This window comes from Gadus morhua, chromosome 20 (assembly GCF_902167405.1).
Source record: "Gadus morhua chromosome 20, gadMor3.0, whole genome shotgun sequence".
NCBI classification, from domain to species: Eukaryota; Metazoa; Chordata; class Actinopteri; order Gadiformes; family Gadidae; genus Gadus; species Gadus morhua.
In genome coordinates this window covers 13,607,739-13,624,432 of record NC_044067.1, presented here as the reverse complement: position 1 = coordinate 13,624,432, position 16,694 = coordinate 13,607,739, and the positions used below count along the sequence as shown (strand labels likewise).

The window sequence follows — 16,694 nt, the reverse complement described above, 5'->3', positions numbered from 1 at the left end:
TCAGGCTTCGATTTACCTCTATTATCCACTCCTCCTGAGCAAGAGAGGAGTAATTGTCCAGGTCATACATTGAATATTATTATTGTGAGACCGGATCCACGTCCCCCTGTCTCAAACAGAGATCTGCTCTCTGTTTGGGCTCCACCCCACATCCCCCAGCCCCCCATCCCCCAGCTTCAGGCCTCCCTGCATACTGTCATGTATGCTGTTGTGTGTTGTTTGGTAATTGTAACCTCGTACCCTGGCCACCCCCTCAGTCTCCGCCTCGGTGTCACCATGACGATGGGAAAATTACAATTCAGCATTTGAGAGGAGGTAATTCTTCTGTCTGTTAGGACCACTGTGGGATCCACCGTGCAAGCCTACAAGCATTGTGAGTATTTTTACGACTGTCAAATCAAAAGGGGAGATGTTTGGTTGAGGCCGGTAATTTACAACGCAATTATTGCAGCTAGATTCAGATTCCGGCTTTAGGCATCGGATGGGTCTTCTGGCTTTTCCCTTGATAGTGTGGTCTCTCCTTGTGATTGTGAAACAATAAAAGACTGAAAGAGAGAGATGGGCTGTGTTACGGACGTGAGGGTCATATTATGGATGAAATCATGTCTTTGTCACAACGCAAGCCCCAATAGCTGTTACAGTGGGAGACCCTCCTTTCCCCTCGATACCTCTCTCTGTCTCTCTTTGTCTCTCTCTGTCTCTCTCTGTCTCTCTCTGTCTCTCTCTGTCTCTCTCTGTCTCTCTCTCTCTCTCTCTCTCTCTCTCTCTCTCTCTCTCTCTCTCTCTCTCTCTCTCTCTCTCCAAACCAAAACCAAAGCCCACTGCCTCATCCACCTTCGCCGCCCCCAGCCACCATCTGCATTACATCATGTTCAAACTGGTTTCCCAGTTGACTTTACAATGTTTATTTGACGCAACCCAGTAATGGCTACTAATATACTGGATACAATTTTGCAAACACTTGTTGAATTATTTTCAACGCCTGCAGGGCTCTAGACCTAATGCAAAGCCATCTGCAACGCACCGGGCAAGACTCTCGGACCGGAGGCCCTTCACACAGCGGGGTACAACTTCTGGTGGGGGGGGGGATCTGCATACTATCACGCACCCATCAATCACCCGTTTATGGGCTCTCCTCATGCGGCTGCGTTGCAGGAGGATGAAACAAGGATGGGATGAACAAATGGAAATGAGACACAAACACAAAAGGGTATGAGTGCACCGTACCGTACCATATAACCCTCACGCTATTGAGCAGGGCAATGCTGTCTTAATACTTTGTTGCCCTGTCATCAGTGGCTCAAACAGCATTTCCAGTGATTTGCGCTAATGGGAAGGGAGAGCGAAGAGGGGAGTGGTAGAGGTTTATGAGACGGAGCGTCGTGATTTGTTGCAGTATCACATTCGCGCAGTTTGCCATCAAATTCTATTACCGCCTCCGAGTTGAGCGACAATCGGGCACCAGAGAGCACTGAGTGCGATGACACAGGGAAGCTTATACCACATTGCATTAGCGCAGAAGCCCGCAACAGTTGCTGTTATTCACGGATGTCAATATATTGATTTCTTGTGATGAGTTTATAAGTGCGCATTGCCACTGTTAGCGTCTGGGTAGAGCTGAAGATCACTGCGATGATCGGTTGTGTGTATTTTTACTCCAATGAATGCAAGTATTTTGATGTCGATAGACTGGTTTGACTGATGAGGACACAGGGACAAGCGCTTCATAAATCATGGGGAATCCACATGGGGAGTATAATAGGTTTTAAAGAGGAGGTGTGAGGTACGGCTACAGGAGTCTACAAACGGCAGCAGATACTCTGAGCACGACAAAACCCAATCAGCATCCTTAGAGGGAGCGTTGCTATGGTGTCAGCCAATGTGAGAAGAGCGATGTGGTTGTCTCCTGCAACTAGATAGATGGCGCGTCGATGGGCATGAACATAAAGTAGACGCTGTGAAGAGCTTAGGTGTGGTAGGCAAGCACACACACCAACAGAAGCACACACACGATGCGCACACCTTTTTACACTTCTTTCACTCTTACACACACACACACACACAGACTTTCTCTCTTTTTTTACTTATCTCTCTCTCTCTCTCATGCACAAATAAAACACACACACACACACACACACACACACACACACACACACACACACACACACACACACACACACATACACACAGATAGACAAACGTTTCCACAGATGAGCAAACAACCAGGTGGAAGAACACTCAGTGAGTCAGTGCGTGCATGATCCATTAGTATCCCTGAGGATATGTACACACACACACACACACACACACACACACACACACACACACACACACACACACACACACACACACACACACACACACACACACACACACACACACACACACACACACACACACAGCCGAAATGCATAGAGCAACAACCCTCACTGCCCCATGCCTTGTTTGTGTCAGCTTTGTTAGCATAATGACAACCAAGTGAATACAGTGAATGCCAGGGCTACAACTGGGCAATGGGTGCGTTCTACTACCCACACGTTATTATTACTATCAGGTTCGCTGTCTGTTTAGGACCAAACACAGCTGGCAGACAGTAGTGTTTACCGTTCTGTGAAGTCCTTGAGATGAGATGAAATTGATCTCTGTCAATGTGATTCTATTAGCATCGTCGCTGTATACGTTAGTCAGTGAAGAGCTCATAGTATACCTTTGTCTCTCATGAATCCCAATCAACCACACACACACACTTATTCCCAAACAAACACAAATACATGCACAATCACATGTACGCAAACGCACAAAAAGGGTCTCACACATACATATATATACATATTATATATATATATATATATATATATATATATATATATATATATATATATATATATTAACAGACATGATAATCCACTTTTCTTATGTTTTTCAGAGAACGGTTTTAATTGCCCAATATCAACGTAGACATACAGGCCAAATAGCCTCACACACTCCGTTCCCGATCTCAAGTTTGGGTAATTTGCATAAGTAGAGAGAACCAGACAACCCCTTGCCCTGATGCCAGAGCCTCTAAATATAGGTTCCCCGTCATGTTAAATAATTTAGGCACGGTGAAGTGGAGCAGTCAATAATTAAGTGAATCTTTTGGGCGAGGAGAAGGGGCCAGTATTTACACTGGCCCCACTGTCAAAAGGTAAAGTGACCCAGCCGGGATAGCTTATGTGTCAGGGAGGAGGGAAACAGCATCCTTTTATCCCATATCTGGATCGCTGCTAAACCCACTACTTCATTCTCACCAATAAAGGCTTAGGTAAATAACAAATAAGTAAATAACACATTCATATATAATAATAATACTACTAATAGTACTAATAATAAACATCCTTATAATCATATAATAATCTTCCTACTTAATTTAAACATGTATTAATACATTAACAACAATACAATAATAATATCCTAATAACAAGTGCGCTATACATTACTTTTGTTATATTATTTTATGCCATTTTTTTAATTGTCGAAAGTTGTCCCTGCCAATGAATAGACCCTGCACTACAAATCCCAGGTGGAATAAACTTCAAATTTATATTTCTCCCATCACATTTTCTTTCAGAAAGGGAAACATTCTGCCATAGCTTCGTGCATTTACAGCCACGGAGCGGTTGCGCTGTGAACTACTAGCCTACCTGTTGACCATCGACTAACAAAAAGGCTTTCCCCCTTACCTGTCATAAACAAGATGTGCACACATCGAGAGTTATAAGTGAACTAAGCATGTGTGGCCTACGTCCGAGTACTACCCATGTATTAAACCGTGTGACAAAAAGATAAACTGGCTATCAATTACCTTGCTTCGAATCTGGCCGGAGGTGGAGACCTTCCGGATGAGTTTCTGAGGTCCTTCCTGCTCAGCCTCGCTGTCTGAGGACTCGTCCGCTGCTCCAGAGCCGGCGACCGCTACCCCCACGACGTTCGCGTGGATCCCGGCCGCAAACGCGGATTCCCTCTCCGGGTCCTGTGCCGGAGAGGGAAAAGACCACACGGTGTTATTATCCGTGAACCGTTCAATTGCTGCTTTGCTCTCCGGGGCGCGTGAGCCGGACAGCGGTTGAAAAACACCTTTCCTCGCTGTCATCTTTCTGGTGGCTCTGTAAGCCTTAATAGCGACCGGCGACTGTTGATTCTACAACATTTGTGGGCCACAGCGTGCATGGGGTTGTAGCATGTCTCGGAGACTAATGCGGCTGGACTAACACACAACACAATGTTGTTTTTTTGGCGCCTGGATCAGACTGAAAGGCTCGAGACCGCCTCGGCTCGGCGGGCTGCCTCCTTCACCTCGCGAGCCGTGGTGGACATCATCTCGGCAGACCCTAGCGGTTGTTTTACACAAGCAGGGGCATTAAGTGGGATGGCAGAGGTAGCCTACACACACAAACTCTTATCTTTATTGTCAGTGCTGTGGAGGCCAAATGGAACGACTTTAGGGGAAAGTGATGGTTCGCTGTCGAAACATGGTATGCACAGAAAAAACACTGGTTTGGATGGTCTCACAACCAAATAAATGTGGTTTACGCCAAACATGCTTAAAAGTCCCTTTTCGCATAATCATACAAGACATATAGAAAAAGCACAAGCAAATGAGGGAGAAGGGCGACGACAGAATAAAGAGCAGATGAGACAAGAGTAGATGAGAGTGGAGGACAGCAGAGAAGTTTAACATTTACAATAGAGAGTATTTATCGTTTGGAAATAAATGTAACAGAAACATGTCCAAATACAGCCTAAACGTCCATTGAACAGTTTCTATGTTATCGCCGATCTGGTTCTGCGTTGGGTCCACCTACGAGTAAAATGATCATGCTCGTATCGAAATGTGAAACAAAGTAAATAGTTCCTTTGTTGAAATTACTAACCAGTTCCTCCCAAGCCGGGCTTCGGGTGTAATGGTAGACCTCCTCCATAGTCCCGGTCCGCTTCAGGGGGAAAACGAAATCAGATAATGATGGAATTTTGAACCTGGGCAATTATGTCTCTAATATCATTCATAGGTTCGTGAAATAGACGGTATTATGTCGACCCGTACTGCTCACTATACGCGAACACACTTTGAGCGTTTTTCCCTCGCAACTCTATCAAGGGCTGACACAAGCGCTCCACGTGATAAATGTCAAACCTGCTACGGTACGGCACGGCGGGGATCGCGGAGAATAACTCAAGGGAGAGAGAGCGAGAGAGCGAGAGCTAATGTAAATGACGTCATCGATCTAATTGTATTCGCTTTGAAAAAATCAAATTCCCATTAATCGCTTTTTTACTTTCCCTAGCAGGATATGATATTGGTTAAACTGGCTGACACTGAATTGACATTGGCAAATCGGGCAATGACCTTATTAATCAAACGTGTGAAACACTCCTTCTATTATTTTCTATTTTGTTATAGTCTATTACTCTGTCGAGGCCTATTCGAACCTGTTCTGCGGTATTTTGTGCTACTTTATTAAAATATATATTATTGGATTATATAAATCCTATACTCTACTATACTCGAGTATAATCTACTTTATTCTATCATATTTTACTCTGCTATACTCTATCATAATATGTTATTATATATTTGAACATTTTCATAGAGCATTACAAAATACTGGAATATGTAGGCAAGAAAGTAAATCAAGCAATTTAATTATTGATTTAAATAATATGGCATTCATTATTGATCAATAATAAACTCCAGAAAACACATTAAGTATTTTTATAAAGCGAGATAAATTATTAGGCGGAGAATAAGCTTATTATTTACGCGTCGGAACATAAAATATCACCAGGATGTCACTACGGAAAGCATAAGCCTCCGCATGCAGTCCGTCGATTATTATCTTCCGCCTAGTCTAACGCGTAACCATCAATGTAGTTAGTTAACTGACAGGTGTTATGAAATCAGCATGATAAAACCAAGGATTTATTTATTTTAAACACATGTGTATCCTGTATACTGCTGCTAAACACTTGGTTTGTTAAAAATGCATACTCAAATGCTGTGCAAAGGTACGGCAGCGGCTGTCGCTGCTCGGAGAATGAGGAATATTCTGGGACCTCTCTTGGGCAGGGACGGATGGACTCAGAGAACACATGAGGTCAAATTCGTCAACACCTCATCAGGTAATCCCTACATGGAATCTGATACGGGTTGACCGTATTTTCCTTTACTGGTATTCATTCCGACCTGTTTGTAATAACCTAGCATTATGCTAGCCGTTTATCCATCATGACGTAACAAGTCATGTTGGATGTGTGGCAAAGGTCGGACAAGGTGTTATGCACACATTTCATCTATTTATTTTAGGTGAACTCAGTGTTTAATGATCATTAGGTACCGACCCTATTTTTTTTGTATGTTTTCAGATTTGATTGTTACCGTCATTTCTTTAACGTGTCCTTCCTAATTTTGTTGATTTTTTTTATTGTATTTAAATAGGTGAGACTGTGAAGATTGGAGAGGTCTCTTATCAGATCAAAACACCCCAGAATCCAGAACTAGTTCCTGTCATGCACAGTATGTAGCCTATTTTTGTCTAATTAAAAAAATATCATATTTTTTGTTGTAATTGTGTTGTCCCAATTTTTTGCTTATATGTTATACCAAACACCAGAGAGAGAGAGAGAGAGAGAGAGAGAGAGAGAGAGAGAGAGAGAGAGAGAGAGTCAGTCATTTGTGTGTGGCATACTATTGAATAATATAAAATCACTAATCACTAGTAAAACAGTTTATTATAGCCACTTTATTGTAACCACATGGTCAATGCTTTTTTCAAATATATTCTTTATTAATTATTATTTAAATTTTGTGTTAGTGTAGTGTGTGTGTGTGTTCCCACACGCAGAGTCATGGACACGCATGCACGGTTAGTGACTTGAGTGATTAAAGTTTGAGCGACTCATTGCTGGTGTCTTTGATAGTTGCAGGCTCACTACCTCAGACAGTGGCCCAGCATCTACGGTGGATCATGCAGAAAGACCTGCTGGGCCAGGATGTCTTTCTAATTGGACCCCCTGGACCACTGAGACGCTCCATTGCCATGCAGTACTTGGTCAGCATACAGACACACACACGCATTAAATTATTTCGTTCATTTGGAGATTTTGTACATACCGGTAATATACTATTGACTTGTATTGTATATGTTGTATATACACACATGTATACTTGCAGTACAAGATTCAACATGGCTTGCAGCATGCAGTTATCCTCATTATTTTAGAGAAAGAATCATCATATACAGTGTGTATTATTTTACTATTTAACTATATCATGCATGTCGGGGTATAAACATACTGCCATAAATAGCTTATTTAAGATGATGCGTAGTGTGTGTACAACTTGCTTACAAATGGCAGTGTTTGTGACGTAACATATTAATGTATGAACTCTTGTTTTCTGAGCAGGAGCTGACGAAACGCGAGGTGGAGTATGTGTCCCTGTCTAGAGATACAACAGAAACAGACTTGAAACAAAGGAGGGAGATCCGTTCTGGTACAGCCTTCTACATAGACCAGGTAGGCCTGCACAACTGACGGCATCTCTGGGGTTATTGGTGTATATTGTGAACCAAAAGGAGCATTTGTTACATTTGTCAATCTGATTCATTATAATGACAAACCTAATCTATGAAAAAAACAGGTGAAAAAGCCACGTTTCAAACTAAGTTTGACAGGTGCTGGCAGGTGGCATTGAAAGCAATGTAGAAGGCATCTTCGAAACATTGGAAATGCAAGAATGTAAAATGGTTAAGGCTATTTTTTAATCTAGATTTTATAACTTTTACTTGTAAATTGAGAGCCTCATAGTAGAATATCATTCTACTGAGCCTTGTCTGTGTATTTATTCAGAAGCTATAAGAGAAGTACAACAATTAGTTCCCGGTTGTGTGTGTTTGTTGCACGGATGCAAAGACCTCTCGAAAGCGGACATGGTAAGTTCACAGTTTTGCTGTTGTAAGACTGTGTTGAACTTGTGCAGTACTGTAACAATGATTGATGGAGTATCACATCCCGATTTAACGTACAGAGTTGGTTTCCCGTAATTCCGGTTGGAATAACTTGGAAAATAATTTACTTGAACTGGGTGCACTTTTCATAAAGTTTGCAGACACAACTTTTAAGGGTTGGTTTGTTATCGGGCATGATAGGGTCATTCGGAGCACAACGATACGGTGGTGGTCTTGGTTTCAATCAGTCTTCTTCTTTACAGTCTTCTTCTTATACCAGTTGCTTGATGCTCTTGTGCTCAGGCTGAACACTTGATCCTGCCTCTCGGTCAGCCACAATACAGAACTTTCCAATTAGAATCTGTTGTGAGTTTGAGTTGCTTAAATGGGCATTCAATGCTTAAGTCTTTGTTACACTTTATGATAATGCAACATTGGTTAAAAATTAAATAGCATTAGTTAATGCAGTTATAAGCATTATTATATTGCAGTGTCGTAAGGGTTAGGCTTAGGAGTATTGGGTTAGGGGAAGGGGTAACCCTAACACACTACCACTGAACCCCCTATTAAAATAGTCTACATTAATACCTTAGTTAACATGAACACCACTACCTTAGTTAACTTGAACGTCTACATATTTAAATGATTAGAATACATGAATACTCAACTTAGTTAACTGATAATTCGTCTCATCTTCAATATTCAATTTCATCTCCATGTATAGGTTTGGCCTCTACAAATTCATTGAATCAATTTGAATCAAATGTTTTCATTGTCTAATTCCAATCCTTGGTTAGTTAACACTACATTAAGGTTCCTATGCGTTTTTTTTGTTTTTTGTTTGGCTTTTGAACAGCATCTAAGGTATTTCTCTATATTAAAAAGTAGTTTTCAAAGTTTGTGTGTCCATGTCGCTCTCTTCTTCTGGGGCTAACCTCTGTCGCATGTCCCCAACACCAACAGCTTCTTGTTACCCTACCCACCTCCCCAACCTACTCTCTTGGGTGTCAGGCCGTAGGGGGATGGTGACCGATCAGGCGCTTCCACCTGAATATAATCATCAGACCCTGCTGGGCGGACTGAGGTGGGGGTCGTCCACTGATCATGTATTGTGAGCGGCAGCCACTATCATCTCCTGTTCTCCAAAACTAATCAGTGCACAGTGGCAAATGCTTTAAAAGAACCCCATCTCTATGGAAACAGAATCAAACTTTATTTTTTCATTTAAAATAATGTTGCCATCTCATTTAATTATTCGAACCACACCCTAGAAAGTTGATAATTGCAGGAGTTGGGAGAGGAACGCCCCTTTATTTAGGCAACTTGTTGAGGCTTTAAAAGTGGAGATTGTATTGTTTATTCTTATTCTTTAACGTCATCAATCAAACTTAATGGCTAACTCAGTTAAAGATAAACAGAATGGGAGACGGTTTACTGCACAGTTTGAAATAGTTTCCTACTGGTCATTTTCCAGCCGTTTCCATGGAGTGACAGATGCACCAACGGAAATCAATGAGAACTGAAATATAAATAAAAGAAGCCCCTACCCCTCCTCCATCTTACTTGGTGTGTTCTCTCGCCTCCCACCATCTCATCAAAATAAAACCAGGTGTCCATCGTTCCCATGGAAACTGCCGCGGTATACCATTTACTGGTTGGAATAATTGCTGTGAGAAGTTTCCCTATTTCGGGTTCTGGTGGATCTTTGAATTTGGGTGACATAAATTGGACACATGTCTTTGTTTGTGTGTGTCTGGTTTTTTTTGGGGGGGGGGGGTGTGTACATGGGATATTAGAAGTATGATGAAATGTTTTAACTTAACATGGCTTCCCATGTAGCCCCGCGCTAAGCGCTAATCACGCCCACGCAAGTATGCGTGGGTTGGCATTCTCTAGATCCTTGCTCTCACTCCCTGCCTTTCACCAGCCCTTACACAGACAGACAGACAGACAGACAGACAGACAGACAGACAGACACTCTTGTGTATATATTGGTTGGTGGGTGTTTTAACTAGAACATACATTGACTCATATTCCTAAGGGGTGTTGGCTAATTTGGACTCCTATATTAAGACTTCATGTGTCAGCCCCAAAAACTCCTTCTATCCTTCCTTCTCTCCTCTTTCCTTTTCTTCTCCTTATTTCTCTCCCTTCTGCTCTGTTCCATGCCTCCTCATATCACCTATCTCTCCCACCCCCCCTCCCCCTTAAATAGCCACCCACATGTAAAAGGGAGAACGGCATTCAGATGAATGAACACAGGTCCCACATGTCTGCCTCCTACTCATCTCGCTCCATCGTCAGCCAGCTTTTCATGTCACACGGCGAACCTCGGCCACCCACATGCTCCAAAATAGACCCAGATCTGCAGTTATTATAACGCGCAACCCCAGCTCCGCCCAAGCAGATAGCCTAATAATCAGCCTACATTTAGAAACGATTATTCCTTACCCGGAACGTTAGTTATTATACTCAGTTATTATCCGTTAGAAGAGGAAAACCCCCGCGAGAAGGTTTACTTAGAGAGTACAAAGGATCGAGAAGTCAGACTGTGAGTTTGTCATGGGACGGGTATACCTTGGTCTCTTCCAGGGAGACAACGGCCAGCTTGTGGTTCTGCCTCTCGCCATACTGCGTCACATGCATTTCTAACAATTATGTGATTACAGCCCCACAGCGCTGAAAGTAGACGTGTAGTTTAAATATAGAGCATCTGGTCCCACTATAGCTTTATGGCTCCACACCCCACACAACCTGCCACGTATTTACATGTTAACCTAATTATATGGCTACTGGCTCTGCGGTGCCCCCAGACAGCAATGCTTTCCTGTCTCTTGACGTCACAACCGGGCCATTTGGGTTTCTGCAGAAATGTGCACGGTCACATGCAGTGGTTGCACGCTATCGTGCACAAACACACACACGCAGGGAGACACACACACACGTACATACACACGGGGCCACACGTGCACAAACAGGGACACACACACACATACCCACATGCAGGCAGTGAGAGAGACTCGAGGTCATTCACAAACTTGGCGAACGCGACAGAAGTTTCGTATCCAGCGTTGCTGGTGTTAGAAAATAGGAGCCCTTTCCTAAAACAGAACAGACTTTTGTGTGGTTCGGAGGCCCTTCCTAACACAATACATAGAGGACATCCTCAGGAAGGCTTTATGGTCAGCTCTCATTGTTAAATGCCGCGTGGGCAGTAGCGCTTGATGTACAGCGTAAAACGTTTTTTTTGTAAATGCTTTTAGCCGTTGGCCGGCGGTAAGCAGGGGGAGATCATTTGCCGGAGCCCACAATTGATCGGTACTTAAAATAAAAGGTCTCCTTATTTTTAAAGTATCTTAATCCATTTACGGTTGCCTCCTCCCTCTGAGACCCCCTGACCGACCCCCCCCCAACCCATTGCCCTGCCAACGATTTCCCCAAATGATTTTCTCTGCATTGATTGTACAGCGGTGATTGAGTGGTCGTGGTGCTCCGCTCTCGCAGTGTGCTGTGCGGGCGGCTACCGAGGGCCGCATCCTGGTGCTGGAGGGCCTGGAGAAGGCCGAGAGGAACGTGCTGCCGGTGCTCAACAACCTGCTGGAGAACCGCGAGATGCAGCTTGAGGACGGACGCTTCCTCATGTCCTCCCAGCGCTACGACCAGCTGCTGCAGGTGAGGTTCAGGGGCGGTGCCCAGGGGTGAGGCCCAGTTGTGAGGCCCAGTTGTGGGGCCCAGGGGTGGGGCCCAGAGGTCAGGTGTTTGGAACTATGCAACACCTGGTCCAAACAAAACCACCTGGATGGGTCAGGGGAAGGGATTCACTGATGTTTAGGTGGTTATGGCTGTGAAGTGAGCTCAGATTTAATGGTACTTTTGAAGTTACATACTTGCATATATAATTGAACTTGAACTGTTAACCGTGTATACATGTGCAGTGGATTGGGATTATGAAAAAAAGAGGTGATAATTAGGCTAATACACAGTATAAATGTTCAATACGTTTTGGTTTCTCACAAAGATCTGTTTGGCCTTTCCAGGAGCACACCAAAGTGGAGATGGACGCCTGGCAGATCGTTCGCGTCAGCGAGGACTTCCGGGTCATTGCACTGGGACTTCCTGTGCCAAAGTATAAGGGCAACCCTCTGGACCCCCCGCTCCGCTCCCGCTTCCAGGCCAGAGACATCTACTACCTGCCCTTCAAGGTCAGAGCGCAGCACTCTTCAGATCAGCACTCATCCCTCTACTGTTGTTGCAGCTTTGTCAAAAGAACAAAGACGCTGTTTTTCTATGTTTCTCCTAAAAGCGCATTGAGTCTGCGTGTACCATATGAAATTGTGCTATACAAATAGACTTGCCTTGACTTGACTACTTTTAAAAGGAGAGCGTGCAATTATCCTTTTGTAAGAGCTTTCCTATGGGATCTTTTCTAACAGGACCAGTTGGAGTTGCTGTATGCGGCTGGACCAAACATCGCTCCTGAAAGGTGCATCCCATCTCTTCTATCCAATGTGTTCATGTGGCACCTGCCGTTTGTTTATTTAGCGGAAAGCTCTGCGAGAACAGGCTGACATTTTACGAGAATACCTGAGAGTGATCATAGACCACAACATTCCTTGTTGCTTCGATGTGATGTTATCGTAATATATAAGGCAAAGCACCCACATCTACTTCTTAATATTATGTTGTGGGTCAAAACAACTTCAGTGCACGGTCTTCTCTATGAGTCAAGGGTTGTTTTCTAAGGCTGTGTGTTGTGCTTGTTCCCTCCCTTGTCCAGGGTGTCCCAGCTGCTGTCCATGGCCACCACCCTCTGCTCCCAGGAGTCGTCGACGCTGGGCCTACCAGACTTCCCCGTGGACAACCTGCCCTCCGTTCTCCAAGTGCTGGTGAGGAAACAAACCAAAAATCCACCGCAAAACAATTGCTGCCACACCATGACCATCAGGGCGTGTAATCACAGAAGCCATCAAAGCTGCTCTAGGGGCGATGTGACGGCTGTAAAGAGAAAAGGCAGAAAGAGAGACGAATTTAGTTTAACTAATCAAACTAAAATAGTACTGCCCTTTCTACTCCTTCCCTCGCTACCTTTTTTTGTCATTGAGTGGTGTGGTATCATTATAGCGTAATTCACAGGCAAGATGGAGTCCAAAAGCCGATCAGGGAAAAGATGCCCTGAATGGTCAGAAATTAGCCGGGAGGGGTCCCTAAATCTAAAATGTCTCAGAGGCAGACGCAGTCAACCTCAAATAGATATTCTCACAGTCTCATTCACGCACTAATTGCTCATGGATGGCTATGCCACCTCAAACCAAAAAATAAATAAAAGAAGCGTTACACAAAAAGCGCTTTTGATGCTACATGGAGAAAACCTTTCAGTCCTGTCTCCCAGGTGAACATAAGCCAGTGCCACCGCCGTCGGTCTCCTTATAGCAGAACACACCAAACCTCAGTAACCACAACCACAGCCGCCACCTATGAGTGGCACCTGCAAACCACAGCGAGAAAAAAGGAACACAAACAATAACTCCTGAATTAGAATAATGATCCTGTCGAGTGCCACTGGTCGAGCATGACATTAACACTGCCAGGCTTAGGGAGGTTCAATTCACACCAGGACAACTCGTCTTTTTTTAGAATTGATGCCCTCATGGTGTTGCAAAACCCTTTGGAGAAAACCGTCCACCAAAAGGCTAATTTGGTGTTTATGTGTTAGTAATTCTCTGCTTTTCTTGCAGAATGTCCTTCCCATGCTGGCATCCAAGCAGATGGTGCAGAGGCTGTATCCCTACCACAGCATGCTGGGAAAGGAGGGACTCACTGCCGTGGAGGGTGTCCTCAGTGTAAAGACACACACACACACACACACACACACACACACACACACACACACACACACACACACACACACACACACACACACACACACACACACACACACACAGAGAGAGAGAGACGCATGCCCCAATATGTATTGTTCTATATTCATTTTAGGTTTATAATTAATTCGATTTGTTTGACAAATGCCCCTCCTACCTTTACTCACCCAGACATCCACATTTGTGTGTAACGTTACATTGCTTTGCAGAGATTTGAGCTCTTGGATGACCATGGTCAACCGGCTCCCAGCGCTGTGGCCAGCGTCATTCCCACCACTGATTTCCAGGCGGATGTCACACTAAGGATCGCAGACAAGGAGGTCACCTTTCAGGTATACACCTGGGAAGAGTGGCCGCAAATGTGTAAACATGTAAAACCTCCAACCTTTATCTCCAAAGCCAAAGAACACCCTATTGACTACATTTCCCAGAAGGCCACACTTTAGGGTTTAAGGATTTAGGGGAGTTAATGAGAACCGTGAGAGAGTCCCGATTTTCAGGCGCATTGGTCGGTTGCTAAGCTAGATAAACTAACTTTTTGTAATCATACGTTCTTGTTCATCAAAGAAAACCTCATTTCTCAAACTTCCAAAGTACCGCAGCTCTTCCCCACCAAACGGCGCATCATCCGTTCATGCGTCTTGACAGATATGGTCCTTGTCAGCCTGACCCAGGGAGCAGGAGCAGGAGTCACAACTATCAGTTGGCCGTCCCATTATCTAATCTCTGACCTCAAGTCTGGCGCGGACCGCACGTCTCCTCCTGAGTCTAGCTCCCTATCTGTCTCCGTGCTCCTTAGTCACTCAACATAATTTAACGGGAGGGTGATTCGCTGAGTCACCCCTCGAGAGAAGGGAATATTCCCAGAGTGAGCGGAACATGGGTTGATCTCAGCCCTGTCCTCTCCCCCTGTGGGGCTGGGATTTCCACTAACGTGTGGCTGGAAGTCTTTTGGCTCGGAGTGAGCTGCAACGTGCGTCATGCGGTTTTGAGGACGTTATTCGCTGACCTTTCAACAATCCTCATCCATCATTAACTAATCACTCCCACAGTTAAAAATAGCCAGCACTGGTGTTTTTGTAAAATGATTATGCAGGGTAGAACTCTAACTAAGTATTAAGTATTTTCAGTTATATAATAGAGTATATTGTCATGCAATGCCGCCGTTTCAATCTATTCTGTTTGTTTGATTCTTGATTGCTATTGGTGCGGCAGGTCCCAGCCGGCACCAATGAACCGCGGCCACCCAACAGTAGCCCCGCCTTTATCAGTACCCCAAGCCAAGCCCAGCTGCTGGCTGAAATGATGACATCACACATGGTCAAAGACATGTGTCTGATTGGGGCCAAGGTAGCAAACACAACTAAACAACAAAACAAATGTGCATCAAGGCTGGAACCTTTGGTAAGAGCTTCACTCTGTCTCCCACAGGGTTGTGGGAAGTCGGTGATCGCCAGAGAGTTTGCAGAGATACTGGGATACAGCATGGAGCCCCTCATGCTGTATCAGGTACAGACCACTCCTATCTGCACTCCATGCTGAACGGTCTTGCTAGTGTTCAAATTGTAACCAAGTGATCAGTATTGTAATGAATTATGAATATTTAAACTCCAAATTGAAACAGTCTTATCCAAGTAAATCACAGTTTAATAGTGTGAATCAATGGCACATAAATTATCATTAATTGTCATTAAGAACAAGGATTTTCACACACTAACACACACAAACATCTGCATTTGTCAAAAAGCTCTAGTTTATTGCAAAAGGAGGAACGCATGGACCACATTGTTAACATTCCAGCAGTCCTTGAGCTGTTAATTCTCAAAGGGAGGGTCCCCCCTTTCCCTCCATGACCCCCCCCTGATCTGCACTGTGTGTGGGGCTTGAGGGGGGGGATCTAAACCAAGCAGGGCTTAGGGAATACCTTTGAGCCAAATGGTTGTTACATCTAAATACGTCCAAATCAGATTCTGCCTAGATACACGCTGCTCTGGGGGACTGATTCCCAGATAACCCAATCAGAGTCCAGAAACACTCCGCTATGCAACGCTACATGTGTCTTGTTATATCCCCCCCGTTTGTCTCTGGTCACGGGGCTGAGTGTGTTTTATGGAGGAAGTACAGGGGGGGAGGAAGGGATGTATGTGTGAGGGGGGGTTAAGAACTCCCCATATGTGGTTCTGATCTGAGGTACCTGAACTGAAGCAGGACTCTCTGCCTGAATGGCATTGATGCTAAGAGATCAAGGGCTGTGTGTGTGTGTGTGTGTGTGTGTGTGTGTGTGTGTGTGTGTGTGTGTGTGTGTGTGTGTGTGTGTGTGTGTGTGTGTGTGTGTGTGTGTGTGTGTGTGTCTCAGGAATGCAGTCTACTGGGTAAGGACAGTGGAGAAAATTACTTCCTTGTGTGTGTGTTTTTAATGCTGTGGGCTTTTGTATTTATGCATCATGCCGCAGCTATTTTTAGCCGGCTGAGGTCAGGGGTTACTTGTGCTCTGGGAATTGCGGAATTCCTGCATGAAGCAATCCGTCATGTCAGCTATAAAAGAAAATCCCGTTTTGGGAAAGCCGTTGACAATTCTCAGCCCGGTGAAGGAAATCATAGATTTTGTTTATGTATTTGTCCTCGGAGCCATCATTTAAAATAGGATGTGTGTGTTGATAAAGAAACAAAACAGTTACTAAATGTTGAACCGTATCTGATTTGGCGCCGTTGCTCCTGGAAGACAATGGTTTTCATGTAACCTAATGGACATTTGCCATCTATCTAAGGACAAATTACCCAGGGTGTTTTCAGAGAGAGAGAGAGAGAGAGAGAGAGAGAGAGAGAGAGAGAG

The 16,694-nt window shown here is 44.3% G+C and overlaps 2 protein-coding genes across 9 annotated transcripts in view; one reads left to right on the top strand and one right to left on the bottom strand.

The window, feature by feature from the left end:
* Positions 1-5,214, bottom strand: part of dgkh (diacylglycerol kinase, eta) — a 55,541-nt gene extending 50,327 nt beyond the window's left edge. For 2 of the 7 annotated variants that reach the window (XM_030343619.1, XM_030343613.1), the window contains exons 1-2: positions 4,914-5,214; positions 3,845-4,012 (exon numbers count right to left, since the gene is read on the bottom strand). In XM_030343619.1, coding sequence (XP_030199479.1) covers positions 3,845-4,012; positions 4,914-4,961 — 216 coding nt within the window. In that variant the 5' untranslated portion in view covers positions 4,962-5,214. Of the gene's footprint in view, positions 1-3,844; positions 4,402-4,913 lie in introns of those variants that run through there. The other 5 variants (XM_030343612.1, XM_030343615.1, XM_030343618.1 and 2 more) reach the window with 4 other exon arrangements.
* Positions 5,215-5,863: 649 nt separating this feature from the next.
* vwa8 (von Willebrand factor A domain containing 8) overlaps positions 5,864-16,694 on the top strand; it is a 64,640-nt gene continuing 53,809 nt past the window's right edge. The window contains exons 1-12 of one of the 2 annotated variants that reach the window (XM_030343606.1): positions 5,864-6,159; positions 6,476-6,553; positions 6,958-7,088; positions 7,444-7,554; positions 11,490-11,657; positions 12,023-12,187; positions 12,419-12,468; positions 12,763-12,871; positions 13,721-13,825; positions 14,071-14,193; positions 15,077-15,211; positions 15,293-15,370. In XM_030343606.1, coding sequence (XP_030199466.1) covers positions 6,021-6,159; positions 6,476-6,553; positions 6,958-7,088; positions 7,444-7,554; positions 11,490-11,657; positions 12,023-12,187; positions 12,419-12,468; positions 12,763-12,871; positions 13,721-13,825; positions 14,071-14,193; positions 15,077-15,211; positions 15,293-15,370 — 1,392 coding nt within the window. In that variant the 5' untranslated portion in view covers positions 5,864-6,020. The remainder of the gene's footprint in view (positions 6,160-6,475; positions 6,554-6,957; positions 7,089-7,443; positions 7,555-11,489; positions 11,658-12,022; positions 12,188-12,418; positions 12,469-12,762; positions 12,872-13,720; positions 13,826-14,070; positions 14,194-15,076; positions 15,212-15,292; positions 15,371-16,694) is intronic. The other variant, XM_030343605.1, reaches the window with a different exon arrangement.